Raw genomic sequence first — 14,449 nt, 5'->3', positions numbered from 1 at the left:
CAAAAATTTCCAAGCCCTTATCCTTACATAACAAGTATCCTATTCTTACTCGGCGTTCGACATTCAATCCCATTTTTCTTACTAGTAAGTAGTTTTTTATATCAACCAATTACCAAGATAACTACTATCATCAACTTTTATTTCCTGTTTTTCACCTTTAACCTCATTTCAAATTAACTTCACCTAAGTTCCTTTGAAAGTTACACTTTCAAAAATTTTAAACGATTACAACGTCCAACACTAAGTTACTAGACTTCAACAGTTCAACCCCGTAAAGACCATTTAATTCTAAGATACACCAAGACAATTACGTACCTCAACGCTAATACTTAAGTACCTCAGTTATTAAACTCACTTAAGTCAAAATTTATCTAAATATACTAAAGTTCAATACTTTCATAAATCGAGTATATTCTCTTTAAGGACACTCACATTCAATTCTACCTCACTCATTAGCTAATAACTATCGAGGAAATAAGTTTCATCAACTTTCTTTTTTCAACAGTTATTTACATATTAATTTCCGATCAAATAGTGTCGTAAATTTCATAAATCAAGTATCCTATACTTCCTCAAAATTATTTAAACGTACTTTTTTTACTACAAAGTATTCTTCAATTTATTCCAATTAATAACTAAGAGAATTACTATAATCAACTACTATTTAAACAATTTTCCCTATAAAACCTAACATTATTATAATTCTCAAGTAACTAACTCATTATCAACCTAGTTTTCACACTCTCTCAAAAACCTCTATCTCTAGTATACTTTTCACTATCAAATACTACCTCTTTTATCTGAACTATTTTCGAGAGATAAGACTTACTCATTAATTTTTTTTACGTCAAACTCTAGGACAAAATATTAACGAATAAAGTAAAGTTTCAAATACATAAGAGTACTTTCACAAACTAAAGTTATTATAACAACCTTTTACACACCAAGTAAATAAAACGCATAGATAAAACTGTATTTCCTTCCACCTAAATACCTTAAACTGTATCATCTTCAGTTTCCAGGTCTTAGACTCGAACAGTTAATATACAGGAGTTTTGTTGCATTTTTCAAATAAAATCACGTGTCAGTAAGAAGAATCTTATTTCTTTCTCACTAAATTTAACTACCTGACTACAATACATAAAACGCGAGTTACTTATAAATTAACGAAAAGTTACTTATAAAATTTACAATTAATTTTCAAACTACAAAACAAACAAGTTAGTCTTCCATGATTTAGCTAAATGGTAACTAGAATTTAAAGTCCCAGTTTGCAATAATCAATGGTCCACCTTGACAAGTCAATCACAAAGATATTGAAACTCATTAGTATGAAAACAAAATAAGGCTGTTAAAATTTCCTAAAATTCCATTACTGTTTGCCCAACAAATTTGACGATAAAACTCAAAACTAAATGATCAAATTACTTCTTCAACACGTTTCGATAATCAATAAAGATTAAAAAACATGGAACAGCTAACTAATCTCCCAATAGAAGTATTGGAAATGATATTTCAACAATTGAATCATCATATGATCATAACCTTGATGCCTTTGAATTCAAAATTTTATAAAGTTGGTCAAAGAAAAATATATAAATACATTCATATTTATTTTCGACCCAAAACTAGAAAATACAGATTTTCTACGGGCGACTCTTCCAGAAACTACACTAATAAGTACTGGAACTGGAGATTTCCTAAAGAAGTGCTGAATAATTTTACAACAAAGTATACTATAATCTCATCCTACAATTTTGATAAAAGTATTCGTCAAAAGAAAATGAACAAATTTGAACAAATTAAACATCTTTGTATTGAGGATGATTCATTTTTATCGTATTTAAAATTTGAGTCTGTGCTAAATTCCAAGAAAGCTGCATCGACATTTATAAAGAATGTATTGTCATATTTTAATAATATTGAATCTTTGAGTATTAATTCACCACATAATCAACTTGCTACAGGGAACAAAGTTGAGATTCACCATACAATGAGGGATGTAACTTTTTTGGTTTCTAATGAACTTGATGTTATTTTCAAAAGCATACCGCCTCCAAATAATCTATATCCCTTGTCACTTGATTATTTATATGCCAATCTTAAAACTTTGAAATATAAGTTTACACTGCCAGCATTCAGAATCAAGATTCAAAATTGTGAATCTGACTTATTCGAAATTATACAGATGTATAATAAAATTAACTTTTTTGAAAATCTTGAGGAGTTGCACCTTGAATTTGATATCCTCATCAATTTAATGGATTTATCACTACTTGAAAAGTTGGATAAAATTAATTGTAAATTAAAAAGTCTCAATATTTCATTTCATGGTAAGTTCAAATATATCGAGTTTCAGGATGAAGACATAGTTGTGCTTAGGGAGCCGGAACTAAAAAATTGGTCATTCACCTTGGTTCGATATTTCAATACAGAATATATCATTCGTTTATCGATAAATTGTTTTAGTACTCCAAGATTTTCATTTTTATATCATTGGGAGAATTTCACGTTTAAGGAAATGTTAAAAAATGCAAATTTACTAAATTTGGCAACTTTAATTCTCAGCTCACATCGTTTAGATTTAGATTCAATCGATGTTTCAAATTTACAAAAATTAATTATATGTACTGATATAGCTAATGATCAAGATGCTATTGAAATTGCTAAGTTATATTTGAAAAATCCAACCATAAACTTATCATGGTGGCCTCGTTGGATGAAAAGGGAATCAACGTTTTTGACTACTCTTTTTGATCTACAATTATTTACACCTGATTATTTTCAAATAATTTCGTGTCAATGGCCATCGTTTTTTTTCAAAGATACTAAAATATTCATTAAAAAGAAAATCGAATATGTATCCAAACGTGGAAGATTGATTCAATTTAGATATCCAAAGTTACTCACGATATTGTTGAAAGAAGATTATTCATTACAGGATATTCATGACATGGGACTATTTCATAATCAGTCAATTTATACCTCAGTCAAAGAACTTCTAGAGCATTATGAAAAGCGAAGAAAATTACGAAAAGATTGAATTTATAAAGTAGAGCTTTACCATCATATTACGATAAGATAGAATTAAGTGCTCCAATAACCACTTATGTAGTTTAATTCTCGATAGGAAGCGCAATGCATCGATTCACGCTAGTCAATATGTTTGTTAGTGTTTATATATCAAGGCATTATTATCAGGTTCCGCTAAATAAATCAAAGAAAGATGGATTGATTAAATGAGATTGGTTTTCTTGAGTCATTACAATGTATCTCTTCCATTATAAATCCATAATCTGTACTGACGAATGTCTTAATTTCATGATTCTTAATACTGTTCTTCATATATGGCCTGAATAGAAGCATCTTATTACCTTTCTCGTTCATTTTCATTCTATTGTAAAGTTAATTAAAACTTAACGAAAATCATGAGTTTTGTAAAACAAGATACCGTCCATGATTATAAAATTCTTCAAATTAAAAATTTTGTTTTTTCGACTTCAACGTTACTCCTTTTGTTAAAACTAACTGGCTCTATTTCTACTGGTTTACTCCCTTGCATATTACATTCTTCATCATAAGAAGTCAGACCAAATAGCTTTGTAAAACAATTTAAGTTTTCATTGCTTATTATTTTTTCAGTTAAATTTAGATCAAATAATGTGAATGGAAACAGTTGTTTGATCGAGTCTGATTGATTTGTCAAAAAAAATCAATGGAATTAGCAAAGTTATCATCAACTACTATCGTGATTAAAAATAGGAGTGAAAAAATCGGCGGCATAATCTATTAAAGATTAGTTTATTTTATAATTTAATTGTGATTTCAATTTCTTTCAATTATAAGATAGAAATTGAATTTTTGAGACATGTAAACATATACACTTCTAACTATAATTGATATTAGTCTTCTCATATTGCACTCAAATAAATATATCAATTTTTTGATTATTTTTTCATTTTAGTGTTTCTAAATACATCAAAATTTCAAAACATGAAGGATGTGGAATTAATGTGCTGTAAGATCTTCAATCTAGAGGCTTAACTATATTTACTCTCATTTTCTTATCTTCAGCCTTTGGGTTTAATAATAGCTGGTAGCATTTTTCTCAATTCTTTTTTGCAATTTTTTGCAACCAAATTCATTATCGAATCCTGTTTTCAAAAGGAAAAAATCCTGAGTGTTGAGGTTTCCTAAAATTTCTTTATACTGTATATAATTTTCAATTTGAAAACATATCAAAAATATAATCGAAAGTACTCAATCATAAACAAACCGTTCAATAATTTTTAAAACATGGAGAAATTAGTCGATTTCCCAATTGAAGTGTTGGAAATAATATTTCAACAGATGAATCATCACATGGTATTAAATTTGATACCATTACATTCTAAATTTCGTGAAATTGGTCAAACGAAATTATATAAATTTATACATATATATTTTAACGAAAGGAAGATTGACTATTGCACTTCTGATGAAGATGGATCACAATGTTCAACTTCCACTGAATGGAAAATGCATAAAGACATTTTAAATGACTTTACTAAAAAGTTTACCATCATTGAATCTTATAATTTTTACTCAAGCGTGATTGATCATAAAATTGATAGATTTCAAAAAATTGAAAATCTTAGTATTGAAAATGAGGACTTTTTGGAACACATAGGTAAAATATCATTTACAAATGGATCAGATGCACAATTTTTATTGAAAAAAAATGTTATGTATTTCAAGAATATAGATTACATTACTTTTGCTTCAGCTAACGACCAACTAGAGCCAAATAAATACCGAAGTTCTAAAGAAGCATTGGAGGCTATAACTTATCAAAGACTTGAAAATTATGATGAATTATTTGATAGGATATTGTTTTTCGATATTAATAATAATCCACTGCCACCTGATTTTTTGTATAATAACCTCAAAATATTAAAGTTTGAATTTGGAATGCGTTGTAATACGGTGAGAAGATACAATCATAATGAGTATGAGCTACAAGAAACCATTGAAGTTTTTAACAGTTTAAACTTATTCAAAAATCTTGAAGAATTGCACGTTGACTTTAGAGATGTTGTTGATTTGACGGATCAACTATTGCTTAAAAAATTAAATAAAGTTGATTGCAAATTAAAGAAACTTCATTAATATTTTGGGGTAAACACAAATTTTCAACCGAAAGTAAGGACGAAATAATTATAAAAGAACCACGAGAGGAACCACGAAAGTGGTTGTTCACATTAGACAATTTTTTTCATACAGAAGAGATCACTTCATTATCGTTAGACCATTATAGCGAAGTGGAATATGAAAGTGATCTCGTTTTTGAAAAATTTGAATTTTGGGAAATGCTCGCAAATGCCAACTTATCAAAATTGAGGAATTTAAGTTTATCTTCACATTATTTGGACTTGAAATTGATTGATATTTCAAAACTACATAAGTTGACTATACGTACTGATATTGCTAATGATCATTTTGCACTTGAAATTGCCAAGCTATATTTCGATAATCCAAATTTAAAATTATCTTGGTGGCCACGATTTACAAGACCATATGACTATTACCTGTTTGGTTTCATTAAAAATATACAGATGTATACACCAGATTATTTTCAAATGATATCTTGTCAATGGCCATCATACTTATTCAAGAGCACTAAAATTTCAAATAAAAAAGAGGAGTCACTTATTAACCAGAGTAAAGCTCCCAAAACATTAGATATAATTTTGAAAAACGAGTATTCAATTGAAGAACTTTTTGAAATGGATCTCATTGATGATGGTTATGTTTGCGATCTAATTTTGGATATTATCAATGAACACGAAGAGTTACAATTTTCACGTCAGAACAAATATTAAGATTTATGATCTTTTAATGCGCAATAAATAGGTTAAAATATTATATATCATGTAGTTTAAACGACATCTATATTAAAAACTAATGAAGCAACATGAAATTTTTTAGAAAAATGAACTCAAGAATGGAGTTAAAAATAGGGTAAAAAATATTAAGTTGATCAATTGTTCGTGAAGTTGATATTCTAACACTACTATCTACCAATTTTGAAAAAAAGGGTTTTCAGATGCTTTGATGAAAATTTTCAATCAAAAAGTAGAATTCATACAGATGATCAGTCAAAAGATCTTTTCATTATAAGTCAAACTCATCAGCTTAACCGTTGATGTAATAAATTTTGAAAGGAAAATAGAAAATGAAGTTGGTGTGTTTCAAACTTTACCAATGGAACTATTAAATTATTCAATGAATGCTTACCATGAGCCTACTGAATTGACAAACCATTGTGTGAAATAAGATAAAAAGGTTTCTGATCTCTATGCTTCAGCTAAATTTTCTAAGTCTGAGGAATTCATTATTTAAAAGGAATTCGCACTGCATATAAAAACGGCTGCAAAATCCTAAATCTGAAACCTGCGACGCAAACCTGTTGTATACTGTCTGTTTTTTGCAAAACAAATATTGTACTGCTTTTCTAAAAGCCCAAACTTCTGTAATCATCCCTATAGAAATTTTAAAAGCAGCTAGAAGCAATGACAAATTATAACGACTTGAATTATTGAATTATCAGAAGATGAAATGAAGCTATTAGTTAAAAATTTTGATCAGTTAATTAACAATATTTTGATATATGATCCCTGGTAAGTCTAGAGACCGCGGTACTAATTCATATCCTCCTCATCATATTATTACCATATATAATTGATACTCTATATGCAAGTATAATCAATCTCGAGTATCGGGAAATGTAAAATCTTCCATTGTTGCTGTACTTGATATGTGTTTGGTTGTAAAGTCTGATAACGATACTTAAAAAAAAAAACCAGTATGAAGTTCAATCAATCATAACTACGATCAAATAAGAAACGCAGCTCAAGATTGAGAAATATTTCATTATCACGTTCCATTGATTGACGGAATGAGTTTTTTAAATACTGAACAAGGAACTGTTAAAAGCATACTACTTCAATAGCTATGAGAAGATCAGATATGATTAGGATAGGAGGTGGGCCTATCAAATGAATGAAAAATTTATGAAACAACTCGTGAAATTGGAGTTCAACAATCAACACAATCTGAAGTTCTCAACCGAAGGAACTGATCATGCGATAAATCATTTGTTTACGATAACAACAACGTAGTTTCTGCTTCAGTCCTGCTTCAGGCCTGCTTTGATAACTCTGAGAAAAATCGCCAACGAGTGGTGACCTGGTAAAAGAAGAGCAGAATTCAGATACTATACCGCCAGAATGTACAAACGAAGAATACGATTTGGATACACGTGAAGCCGATTTAACTCGACCTACTAGACCTAATCGCATAACACCTCAACTGCTGCTTAATTCCAATTAACGTTATATCATTTGAAACATTTTGTTCTTCTTTCATTGGCTGAGATTAATTTTCTCTATCTTAATCTCTCCCATAAAATTGTTGATAAAATTTATTAGGTATAACTTTTTTAACTCTAGTAACACCTCTTCTTTTTAATGCTTCAATCAGTTTGTTTGTTCTGAAATATTTTCAAATAGATCTACTAAAACTTGTTCTTCATTATTTTCCATAATATTTGGATTCCATTCAATATTTTTTGGATCATATGACAAAAGTTCTGATTTCCCTTTGTATTCTCTCCATTTCTTATTCATGGACAGAATTAATCATTTCATAATTATATCCATGAATCTGAAATGGCGAGAATACAAAAGTCAATCTAAATTATTCATTACGTCCATGAATATGAAATTGAATCTAAATTAGATAATGTACCACTTAATTTATTTTTAATAATCAATTTTAAACCTTTATGAGTTTCTTCATAGTATTTGCTCACAAAATTTGATATTTTTCTAGTATCAACAATTAGATTGAATACATTAATATTTAAAATTTTTCTAGTGTCAACAATTAATGTATCATAAGTTCTTTCAATAATCATTCATCAGTATTGAAGTAAAATCTGTTACTTCAAATTTCACTCTATCCTTTTCCCATGTTTTAAATACATTTAACACTAGAAAATGTAATTTTGTTTTTTATTCACGAGATGTATCTTGAGCAAGATTTATTTTTATAAAGTGGAATCACCTCTACTTTTTGAACATCGAGTCTGTTAATTTTCAATTATGGCAGGAGTATTAGTTGAAGTTATCGTTGAAGTTAATCATTATGGAAATTTGGGGAAATATATTCTTTTTTTTTTGGTTTTTCGACAACATTTATATATTTTTTCTTTTTTTTTTTCTTTCATGCAATAATTTAATAGGTTTTTAAAAACCTCAAAGGAGATACACTTCACGTGATTTAGCAGTTTTATCGAACGCCTTTTAATTCAAGGACAGACATAAATATTTGAGTAAGCTCATTGATTGTCATATAAATACAATTCAGATTCAAGTAATCAATCAACAAAACTTATTTTCGAAATACTTCCAAGCTTTTTAAAAAATTTAATACTACATTTCTGAAAGCTGAAAATGTCGAACATATTGTAGTTGCATACCCGCCGCACACACGAGTAGACAAAAACACCTTGTTTAATATTGTGTGATAAATTGTTTACCAAGCTATTAGCGTATATTCTGAATTGTATATCAATTTAACTCGTTCTACAAAAATTCTCGACCGGATGGGATGAGGATGGCCTGGATGGGGATGTCTGCTAGGTCGACATTTTTATTTTTGTGTTAGTTAAAAAAGCGAATTTTTGAGAGTACCCGCTATTAGATATAGGAGCTTGATTTTGAGAGTCAATTCAGAATCACACCTCACAAGTTGAAAAAAGCAAATAACCTTCATTATTATTTAAGCGATAAGTGAAAAATATTTTCTACGCATTTTAGTTAATACTGAAAATTACTGTTGAGGTGAGATGAATTTGTCCAGTGTCTCTCTTATAGATAAAAAAGTACAAATCCAACAGATACAAACTGTGTAAATAACCTCTCAAGACGTTTTCTCAAAATATCCTCATTGCGGTGTGGGACTTGTGTAAAGTTAAGTATATTTTAAACAGGATTGAGTTCTGCGAATTAGTCAGATTCTTAGATGCTATTTTGTTATAATAATGCTTGCCTCTTTCTCCGTTCCAATCCCAATAGGAATTATCTACTCTATGTGTAGACTAATATATCTAAATTGCTATTTCTCTCCAATTGTGGTATTACTTACCTCAAACTAGCTTGTGTTAAACTTTATGTGCTTTGAAATAATTTGTTTTTCGGTAAATCTACTTGATCAATGTTTTTTAAATCCTTATCAAGAATAAATTAGGTGAATTCGAAGATTTTTTGACAGAGATAAATAATACTATGAATCCAGTACAATTAAAAATTCATAATAATTATTCGAAATATGTCAATCAAAAGAACAAATTGGTCAGAAGTTTCTTCGAATTGTAATTTAAATATTGATGATCCAATAATAATCCATTTATCACATCAAATTAATTTCCCTCATTTTGTAACAAATGGTCCATATAAAAACAAACTAGTAAAATATATATCAGGGTCAGAAAATTGTGCAAAAAATTATGGTGAATTATATCGTCAAGAAGATGAAAGTAGATTTATTAAAGTTAATGGAGCTTTTTATAATTTTCACTCTCAAACTGGTAATTATTTGGAATTTAATCCAGATTATATTGAGACTATGAAATTAAATTCAGCATTTTCTGATGGTATAGGACTTAACTCATTTCCAAATCCAAAATTAGATGAAAACTATGTTTCTGTTACTGATGAGGAAATAATTACTTATATTCAGTCGCAAAGAGAATTAAGTTTACTAAGCAATTCTATTGAATACATATAAGTTTAAAATATTCTCCAATCTCCTGTCATATCCAAATTATTATTTTTCAAGTTCTATTTCGTTAGTCGTTTTTAAATAGTCATGAGTTAATTAAAACATTGTTTTTCAAATAAAGAAGACAATATCTAAAAGAATACATTTAAAGATGATGATCTTTTAGATATAAGATTGTAGTAAACATCTGACTCATCAATTGGTGAAATGATTAACAAATTATACAATACATTTTGCAAAACTTAATATACGGCACACAAAAATTAATTTCAAAATACGAATAAACACACAAAAACAAATTTATAGGAAGTTTATCATAATCTAGGACCAAGCCAAGAGATAAAAATTTACGAAAGCGAATAATATACGGATAATTTTTACTAATTATAAGATGAATAGACATAGAGATTTACATTTGGAATAAATTGCATGAATTTCTACGTTAAGGTTGATTCATTCATTGAACATTGTTTTATCGCTATCTCTTATATAATTATATTCTCTAATCTCTAATCTCATCTAATTTCTAACCTTTATAATCTTTTTTTTTTTAATGTTTTTATTAATTCATAAAAAATACTTCATCATTAAATTGATTACCATTAATATTATTACTACTTGTAAAATTAATTTTATCACTTGAATCAGTACTTAATAAATTTGACCAAAATTCATCATTTAAAACCATATAAGAATTTTCTAATTGATCTTGATTTGCTAAATTTGAATCAAATCTTAAATTATTATTATCATTATTATTATTATTTGTATTTACATTAGTGGTAGTGTTAGTGTTTGTTGGATTATTTTGATTTGTTACACTTGTTATCAGTGGCAATCTAAATTCTCTATATTGTAAAGGTGTTAAACCAGTTGATACATCATAAGTATTTAATAAATTTTTAGATGGTGATCCATAATTTCCATTTCTTTGAAAATTTTGTTGAGGTTGATATGATGTGGTTTGATTAATTGGATGAGTTGGTTGTAAATGTTGCTGTTGTTGTTGTTGCTGTTGCTGTGGTTGAGGTTGTTGTTCTGGTTGAAATTGTTGTCCTTGAAATTGAGGTGGAGGTTGAACTGCAAATTGTATAGGATTAGATTGAACTTGTGAAAGTTGAGGTTGTGGTGGAGAATTTATTTGATTAATTGGTGTATTTCCTGCTGATGTAAATGGTAAATATTGTGGAGTAAATTTAGATTGTTTATCATTTGTTTCTGATGAAGTTCTTTGTTGTTGATTTTGTTTTTGAATTTTTTGATTTTGTTGTTGCGATTGTTGTTGTTGATTTTGTAATTGTTCATCCATAGGTCCTTCTCTTCTATATGAAGCAGCATAACTTAAAATATCCAAAGGAACAGGTTGAGGAGTTCCATTTCCATTTTCATTTTGATTTGATATAGTTTCATCAAATTTTTGAACAATTTGAGCATTTGTTGTATTTGTTGGTTTAAAATTTTGAGGAGTTTCACCATTTTTTCTTAATAAATCATGAATTTGAGTTGCATAAGTTTGTATAAATAATTGTAATACTAATTTTGTCTTTTTTAATAAATAATTTGATGGATGTTGAATATGAGCTTTTTCAACTAAATTACTTACTCTTTGAATACTTGTTACAGCAGTTTTTGGAACCAAATCTTTTTCAATATGTGAAGGTAATGATAATATAAGATATCTTAATCTTAATAACATACCACCAGTATACATAACTCTTGAACCAAAAGTTAAAGGCATTTGAGCAACTTGATCAGATGATAATTTTGAATATTCATTTAATGCTGCAAGACAAGATTTTGTACAATTTGATATAGCTTTTGCATCATTTGCACTTAAACCACTTTCTTCATCTCTTTCAAATATACTACTTAAATTTGGTTCATGTAAATAAGCTTCAACTGAATATAAATATGATAAAAATACATGATCATCATTACTAATTTTCTTTTTTAAAGCAGTTAATTGTTTTTGTAATTCTTGTATAATAAATTGTGAAGTTGAAACAGTTCTATCACCATTTTCTGGTGAATGAATTATATAATGAATTTTTTCTAATGCTGCATTTATTCTTGCAAATAATGCTAATTTTTGATATTTTTTTTCACTTGAATTTTCCAACATTGAACAACATTCTTCAACATATGGAGTCCATTTAATATATATAGATCTTCTTAATATAAGACATATACTAATAGTATTAAAATAAATTATTAAAGCTAATGCTCTATATTCTTCACCAGTTTTAGGTTCTGATTTTTTTTTAACTGCTCCATCTTTATTATCAAAAGAATATAATGGTCTTGCAACAATACCTAAATCATGTAATAATGATACACATATAGTATTTAATAAATGATATCTTCTTTGTCTAAATAATTCTGGAGAATTATAATATAAACTTAAAATTAATAAAGATTTAACTAATTCAACTGATTTTTTTCCAACAACCATAACTTCATCACAAACAGATCTAATAGCTTCATTATCAATAGATAAATATTTTTCTAAATCAACTGGAGTATTTGAAGTATAAACAACATTACTTGCAGCCATAACAGCATTAAATAAAAAAGGTTGTTGAATTCTTAATTCTTCAGCATTTAAATTTTCTGGTACATCAATAAATGGTAAAAATGATAAAATTCTTGTCTTATATAAATCTAATCTAATTTCTGCTTCTTCTATTGTTAATAAACCCTTTGTTACAACATCAGGAGCCATTGATTTTCTTAATAATTTAGTTCTTTTATCAGCTAAAGAATTTAATTCATTTGTTAATTCACTTAATTTTGAAGAAGTTTCAACTAATATTGTTATTTCTTGTTCTAAATCAGTTTTTGAAATAAAAGGTGGAGAATTTATATCAATAACTTCATGTTTATAATGATTTTCAGAAGTTGACAGTCTTGACAAATGATTTTTCTGATTTAATTGATTTTCCAAAAATTTTACTTTTTGTTTTAAATTAAAAATTTCTTGATCTTTATTTGATAATGTTGATCCAGTCATTGTTTGTTCTAATTTCGTTGGTGATAAATAATTTGTATATAATGACGGTGGACTATTACCTAATGGATTTAAATTAGAAGATATTGGAGGTATATTTGATTGTTGAGTACGTAATTGAATTGATAATGGTGATGAAACAGATGAAATTGAAGAGGGATCGTTGTTTGTGATATTATGTGGTTGTTGTTGTTGTTGCTGCTGTTGTTGAGGATTCTGATGTTGTTGTAGGTTCTGTTGATTTTGCTGGAGAGGTTGTTGTTGATTTTGTTGAGGTGGCTGTTGCGGAAGTTGTTGATGATGTTTTATAGGTTGAGATTGTGGTTGTGGTTGTGGTTGTGGTTGTAGTGGTTGGATAGGAGATGAAGATGGTTGTTGATCATCTGATTTTAAATCATGTTTATGAATTTGATTCTGAATTTGATTATGATTTTGATTTTGATTTGGAATCTGATTTGATTTTTTAATCTTATTAGCTTTATGACTATTATTATTCAATGATTGTTCCAACTCACTATTACTATTACTACTGTTGTTATTATTAATTTTTTCATTTGCTTTCCTTTTAGCCTCTAATATTTCTGCTTTTTTTCTTCTTTTTCTTGTTTGATTTAAATCAATATCACATTTTCTATTTGCATTAAGACATCTTATACATGGTGCACCAGGTTCATTTGGATTTGAAGGAGTACATTTAACTTTTAAAGCATGACAAGCTTTACATGCAACTGATCTTCTTGAGTTCTTAGGTTTATTATTATTATTGGTAGTAGTATTATTACTATTACTATTTTGTCTATGAATTGATTTATCATTATCTTCATAATTATCTTGATCATTATCATTATCATCATCTGATTCATTATTATTAATTTTTTCATGAATACGTTTTTTACTTTGTTTATTATTACTATTATTTGTAAATAAATTTGGAGTGGAGTTTTCTGTATTTGTAGTGGTATTTGTAGTAGTATTTAAAGTTGTATTTGACATTGTTGTTGTATAGTCATTTAAATCATTATTATGATTATTTTCAGCTTTTATTACTGACATTTTAAACTATATTCTTAATTAATTGTATGTTATCATGAATAGATATGAAATTGGAGTATGAATAATATGAATGATTACTATAGATCTAGTAACTGTTTTTATTTTATTTTATTTTCTCAAATGAAATTTCTTTGTAAAAAGGTAAAAGGTGGAGTCAATGTAAATTTATAAGTAGTAGTTGTAGTAGTTGTAGTAGTTGTTGTTCTTTGTTATCTGATGTTATGGTTTCTATACGGATATGTGAATAATGTGAATGAAGATATTAGTGATTGTATGAGTTTGAGTATATATGTTTATATTTGATATCTATACGATTAAATAAAGAATGTATGATCAATATTTGTATTGTTTTCTAATTCCATATAAGTACGTATAGTACGTATAAGTTAATATTCTTATGAAATTACTACAGTATTGAATTTTATGGTTATGATGTTTTTTTTTTTTAATTTTTAAAAGAATGATTGAAATTTTTTTTAACTATGTAAGTATAACTTAGTTAGTTTAGTTTTCTCTTCTTATGATTTTGATTTTCACTTTTGGTTACAATTCTTTAATAATTGG

General features: G+C 27.5%; 4 protein-coding genes across 4 annotated transcripts; 3 read left to right on the top strand and 1 right to left on the bottom strand. All coding sequences in view use genetic code 12, as the record gives it.

Annotated features, from left to right (window-relative positions):
• Positions 1-1,468: 1,468 nt before the first annotated feature.
• Positions 1,469-3,043, top strand: KGF55_004199 (uncharacterized protein; the record flags this gene model as incomplete). The annotated part of the gene is made up of 1 exon (XM_051759077.1): positions 1,469-3,043. The coding sequence occupies one exon, from the start codon at positions 1,469-1,471 to the stop codon at positions 3,041-3,043; it is 1,575 nt and encodes a 524-aa protein (XP_051613208.1).
• A 1,253-nt stretch (positions 3,044-4,296) lies between these two features.
• On the top strand, positions 4,297-5,861 carry KGF55_004198 (uncharacterized protein; the record flags this gene model as incomplete). Its single annotated transcript, XM_051759076.1, has 2 exons — positions 4,297-4,988; positions 5,183-5,861. The coding sequence occupies 2 exons, from the start codon at positions 4,297-4,299 to the stop codon at positions 5,859-5,861; spliced, it is 1,371 nt and encodes a 456-aa protein (XP_051613207.1).
• A 3,511-nt stretch (positions 5,862-9,372) lies between these two features.
• On the top strand, positions 9,373-9,831 carry KGF55_004197 (uncharacterized protein; the record flags this gene model as incomplete). The annotated part of the gene is made up of 1 exon (XM_051759075.1): positions 9,373-9,831. The coding sequence occupies one exon, from the start codon at positions 9,373-9,375 to the stop codon at positions 9,829-9,831; it is 459 nt and encodes a 152-aa protein (XP_051613206.1).
• A 556-nt stretch (positions 9,832-10,387) lies between these two features.
• On the bottom strand, positions 10,388-13,885 carry WAR1 (War1p; the record flags this gene model as incomplete). Its single annotated transcript, XM_051759072.1, has 1 exon — positions 10,388-13,885. The coding sequence occupies one exon, from the start codon at positions 13,883-13,885 to the stop codon at positions 10,388-10,390; it is 3,498 nt and encodes a 1,165-aa protein (XP_051613205.1).
• Positions 13,886-14,449: the final 564 nt, after the last annotated feature.

Source organism: Candida pseudojiufengensis, assembly GCF_024610245.1.
Source record: "Candida pseudojiufengensis strain CBS 10847 chromosome Unknown scaffold16, whole genome shotgun sequence".
In the NCBI taxonomy this organism is placed as follows: domain Eukaryota; kingdom Fungi; phylum Ascomycota; class Pichiomycetes; order Serinales; family Debaryomycetaceae; genus Lodderomyces; species Lodderomyces pseudojiufengensis.
This window is presented reverse-complemented; position numbering and strand designations above follow the sequence as displayed.